This window comes from Anneissia japonica, unplaced genomic scaffold (assembly GCF_011630105.1).
Source record: "Anneissia japonica isolate Jap-2015-1 unplaced genomic scaffold, ASM1163010v1 scaffold16562_len17306_cov248, whole genome shotgun sequence".
In the NCBI taxonomy this organism is placed as follows: Eukaryota; Metazoa; Echinodermata; class Crinoidea; order Comatulida; family Comatulidae; genus Anneissia; species Anneissia japonica.
In genome coordinates, this window is record NW_022706071.1 from 10,839 (window position 1) to 16,471 (window position 5,633).

The 5,633-nt window shown below is 34.3% G+C and overlaps 1 protein-coding gene across 1 annotated transcript; it reads right to left on the bottom strand.

Moving 5' to 3' along the window:
- Positions 1-935: 935 nt before the first annotated feature.
- On the bottom strand, positions 936-5,410 carry LOC117106059 (complement receptor type 2-like; the record flags this gene model as incomplete). Its single annotated transcript, XM_033247396.1, has 6 exons — positions 936-1,100; positions 2,881-3,045; positions 3,977-4,141; positions 4,255-4,419; positions 4,968-5,132; positions 5,246-5,410. Coding segments are annotated over 6 exons (990 nt in total), but the record flags the coding sequence as incomplete, so codon positions are not given.
- Between the last annotated feature and the right edge of the window lie 223 nt (positions 5,411-5,633).

Here is a 5,633-nt window from a genome sequence, read left to right on the forward strand (position 1 = left end):
TTGCTAATTTTTGATGAGTACCTATAATCATATATTCAGTTTTGTTGACATTTAAAGATAGTTTATTTTTTATTAGCCGGTTTTTAACATTTATTAGATCAGAATTAAATTTATTTGCTATATCATTAACATTCTTGGCAATACAATGGATTACTGTATCATCTGCATAAATACTTGTATTAAATTAGAAACACAGTTTGGGAGGTCGTTTATGTAAAGTATAAATATTAATGGTCAAAGAAATTAACCTTGTGGTATCCTGCTATTGCTACGGCAGCGTTCAGAAGTCACTTCGTTTATTTTAGTTACATGTGTTCGGTTTTGCAGATAATTGTTCAACCATTATATTACATGTGGATTAAGATTAAAGTTGTTTAGCTTATTAATTAAACGATCATGGTCAACAGTGTCAAAAGCTTTTTTAAGATCTAACATTACTAATCCTATAAGATTACCTTTATCAATCGCATCAATCCAGTCTTCAGTAATGTTTAACGGAGCGGAAGTAGTTGAGAAATTTGGTAGAAATCCTGATTGTTGTTCATAAATTAGAGGGTCAATGAAAGGATATATCTGATCAAAAAAATCGTGTTTTAGATAAAATGGGCAAAATTGACACTGGACGATAATTGCATGACTCTTTGCAACCACCATTTTGAAAAAGTTAGGGAAAGTTTCAGTTTTTAATGACATACTTATTAGGTAAGTTATAGGAGCTGTAATTGAATTAATTGCAAGTTTTATTAATTTAGCAGGGATTTCATCCTCACCAGTGGCTTTTTTAAAGGAAAGTTTATTTATTTGCTCATAAATGTACTGGCATTCAACTTCATTAAAATTTAATCTATTGTTTTGTTTAGAAATATTAGTATAATTTTCATTTTTATCATCATCAAGATTTTGAAATTCCTTTGCCAAAGGAAGAGATAATTTACCTTTGCATTCTGCGTATGACGAACTATATTGACCATTGTCGCATGTAATCGTTGATTCTCCTACCAACGTGTAACCAACATCACATGTGAAAATGATGGACCCTCCATGATTAAAACTTCCAGTGTACTGACCATTGACTATACTAATTGATGCCTTACAGTTAGCTAAAAGAAAATTTGTTCAAGTTTTACAACAAGCTACAAAGATAGAAATTTTAAAATAATTAGAATCTTTATTTGTACAAAAAAAAATACAACTTAGAATGGTCATTTAAACAAAATAAAAATAAATAAATAAATAGGAAAAAAAACAAAATGAATACCAAGACGCCTTTCAAACTCACGACCTTAAGTTCTTTAGAACACATCCTTAACCGACCACGCAATTCATGCAACGTGCCCTATTAGTGGTAATGCCAATAACATACAGTAATTTTTAAATAATTAGAATGTTTATTTGTACAAGAAAAAAAACATTATTTAGAATGAACATTTGTGCAAAATTAAAACACATAAAATTGGAAAAAAAAAATTTGAATACAAGACGTGTTTTGAACTGACAACCTTAAGTTCTTTAGAAGACATCCTTAACCGAAGGTCGCGAGTTCGAATCGCGCCTCGGTGTTAATTTTCTTTTTTAATGAACATGAATGAGAATTGTTTGACAAAATAAAAAAATAAACAAATACGCAATTCGAACTTGCTAAGTACGCGATTCAAACTCACGAAATTAAGTTCCTTACAACACATACTTAACCGACCACGCCATCCATGCAACTTGACCTATATTCTTACTACAGTATAGATGGAGTAGTCGATTAACGATGTGTAGTAGGGAACCGAAAGTTGCGAGTTTGAATCGCGCCTCGGTTTTAAATTTCTTTTTTAATGAACATGGATGAGAACTGTTTGACCTTTTCTCTAGAACACATTCTTAACTGACCACGCCATTCATGCGACGCTACACTATTAGAGGGAAATATCAGTTACGTACAGTCATTGCTGAAACCCCCGTATTGTATTTTTAGGTGTAGGGGGAACCCTGGGTTCCAACCTAAAAAAAAGAGGCGATAGACTAATGTTGGAAATCACCTCTAGTTTATGTGTACAGAATTTCATTCACGTCCGTTCAAAACTGGGGAGGCTGGATGCTTTCAGTTTGAAACCCCTGTTTTGTTTTGAAGGTGTACGGGAAACCCTGGGGTCCAACTTGAAAAAAGAGCAATAAACAAATGTTGGAACTCTCCACAACAGGGGGCCCCGGCCCCCCCACTGGTGCCACCCCTGTTTCATGCACGTCCATTCAAAACTGGCGACGATGGACACTTTTGAAGTTTTTAAGTTGTAACAAGAACCAGGGGCGACGCTAGCGGGGGGTCCAGGAGGGCAAAGGACCCCATGTCAGGGACCTCTGGACCCCTTGCTTGGACCCCTTGTCGGGAAATTTCGAGCAATGACGTCGGGGAAAAATGAAATCTTGACCACCAAAAGTACAATTTAGGTATGCTTTCTAAGCTGTCAAATTTCAAGGATTAAAAACTATTTAGTGCAAGCAGTTTACCGTATGTGCAAGGTGTTATATACTATCGCGATTGTAAGAGTTGCCATGGTAGCACCAGATCTTCCCCGACAGGGGACTGGTGCCTCCGACATGTGGTTAGTACCGCCTACAGGGGGTCTCTTAACTTGCATGGTTTGCCATCAAATTATGCTTTTTAAATAAAGAATACCATAGCAGGCTTCCCCGACAGGGGGGGTGTTGGGGAGCTTGGACCCACTTGTCAGGGAGCTTGGACCACTCGTCAGGGAATTCCTGGTGCCGCCCCTGACAAGAACAAGAACAAGAACAACAGTGAGGCTCTGGGTCAGTGCTTCGCACAGACCAAAAATAACAGGAAATTAAAAGGATCTTAAAAACACAAAACAAAAACACATAATTACCTACCGTAGCATACTGGAAATTGATCCTGGTACTGTCCATCCAGGCACAAAGTACTTGTGACACCAACTAATGTGTATCCATCTCTACATGTAAATGTTGTTTTACCTCCATGAGACAGATCTGAATTTACCACACCATTAAGAACCAATGGAGGTCGCTCACAGTTAGCTGGTGGTCAAATATGAAATTTAAATTTACAATGAAAATGTCTTACAAAATGAGGCTAATCAATATGTTTTCTCAGCAATAATTTTGTCTTCTGCATTTCCCTCAAGTAGAATAGAATCATAGGTGATATTGAGAAAAATGAACGTTTTGATGCTCAAGAAAAGTCATTGAAATGAACAAAATAGTCAAGTCCAAAGAGGAGTAACTTAACTAATACCAGATTTAAGAGTACTAAATAAAAAAAGATAAAGTTAGGCGCACTAATTTATAGGAGGATTTGTGCCGCCCTCAATCAGATATATTCAATTTTTAAAAGGATTACAACATTTGCCAATTTAATATTTATTTTTTTCAACTTGATACTGTTTCAAGAAAACATGGTCATTCATTCATTCACTCATTCATTCAAACTTTATTTAAACTCGAGTTGTAACAAATTTACAGTAAAATATATATAAGTATAAATACAATATATGAATACAGTAAAACTTTATCAACAGACTTGTTCGATCAATTAAAAGATCGTTTTCCAACAAGTTCGAAAGTGGGAAGCAGTCAAAGGATAAAATATCAAAATACAAATAAACAGAAGTATGAAATAATTGGTAAAATAATAAAAATTGAATTGAAAATACTTAAGCAGCATTTTAACATTATTATAAAATAACTATGCTTTTCCTACTTCCTTGATAATGATCACAATGTACTGTCAGATTAGGTTGCCAAAGCAGAGTCTGTAATTCAATTTAAATCCAATCTTGCAGAAGCAAATATCAATCATGCTTGTTTGTATCAAACATTCATTTGACCAAACCAAGATCATTTTATAAATATGCGTAGAAGTTATATTGCAACCAAGTAAGTAAATAGGAAAATAGACATTGAAAATACTGTCCATTGATAGCTCAAGATTAAACACAATATAGTGTACCTTTGCATTCTGCATTTGATGAACTATATTGACCATTGTCACATGTAATTGTTGATTCTCCTACCAATGTGTAACCGACATCACATGTGAATATGATGGATCCTCCATGATTGAAGCTTCCGGTGTACTGACCATTGACTATACTAATTGACGCCTTACAGTTAGCTAAAAGAAAAGTTTGTATAAGTTTTACAAGCTAAAAATTCAACAACTTTAGCATTCATATAATAAACGACAGCAAATCTTTAATAGACAAAACAACAACATTATTTACTTACCATAGCATACTGGAAATTTATCCTGGTACTGTCCATCTAGGCACAAAGTACTTGTGACACCAACTAACGTGTATCCGTCTCTACATGTAAATGTTGTTTTACCTCCATGAGACAGATCTGAATTTACCTCACCATTAAGAATTAATTGAGGTCGATCACAATTAGCTGTTGGTCAAATAGATTATTTTTTTTACAACGACAATGTTTTAAACACTAAGGCTAATCAATGTGTTTTCTCAGCAATATTTTTGTCTTACCATACTCGAGCGAATAAGCGCGACGTTTGAATAAGCGCCCCTCTCGTATAAGCGCATATAAGCATATATATCAAAGCGTATATATCAAAATACAAATAAACAGAAGTATGAAATAATTGATAAAATAATAAAAATTGAATTGAAAATACTTAACAGCATTTTAACATTATTATAAAATAACTATGCTTTTCCTACTTCCTTGATAATGATCATAATGTATTGTCAGATTAGGTTGCTAAAGCAGAGTCTGTAATTCAATTTAAATCCAATCTTGCAGAAGCAAATATCAATCATGCTTGTTTGTATCAAACATTCATTTGACCAAACCAAGATCATTTTATAAATATGCGTAGAAGTTATATTGCTTTGGTCTCTGCAACCAAGTAAGTAAATAGGAAAATAGACATTGAAAATACTGTCCATTGATAGCTCAAGATTAAAGACAATATAGTGTACCTTTGCATTCTGCATATGATGAACTATATTGACCATTGTCACATGTAATTGTTGATTCTCCTACCAATGTGTAACCGACATCACATGTGAATATGATGGATCCTCCATGATTGAAGCTTCCGGTGTACTGACCATTGACTATACTAATTGATGCCTTACAGTTAGCTAAAAGAAAAGTTTGTATAAGTTTTACAAGCTAAAAATTCAACACCTTTAGCATTCATATAATAAACGACAGCAAATCTTTAATAGACAAAACAACAACACTATTTACTTACCATAGCATACTGGAAATTTATCCTGGTACTGTCCATCTAGGCACAAAGTACTTGTGACACCAACTAACGTGTATCCATCTCTACATGTAAATGTTGTTTTACCTCCATGAGACAGATCTGAATTTACCACACCATTAAGAACCAATGGAGGTCGCTCACAGTTAGCTGGTGGTCAAATATGAAATTTAAATTTACAATGAAAATGTCTTACAAAATGAGGCTAATCAATATGTTGAAAATTTCCTTAAGCGCTCCGTTTACATATGCGCTCTGTTTGGATAAGCGCCCCCCTCATTTTCGAACAATTTGCACCTTTAACACATTCTCATATGAGTTTTCAAGAAAACCTGCAATGATCATATGCCATCTTGCTAATCTCAATCGGCCG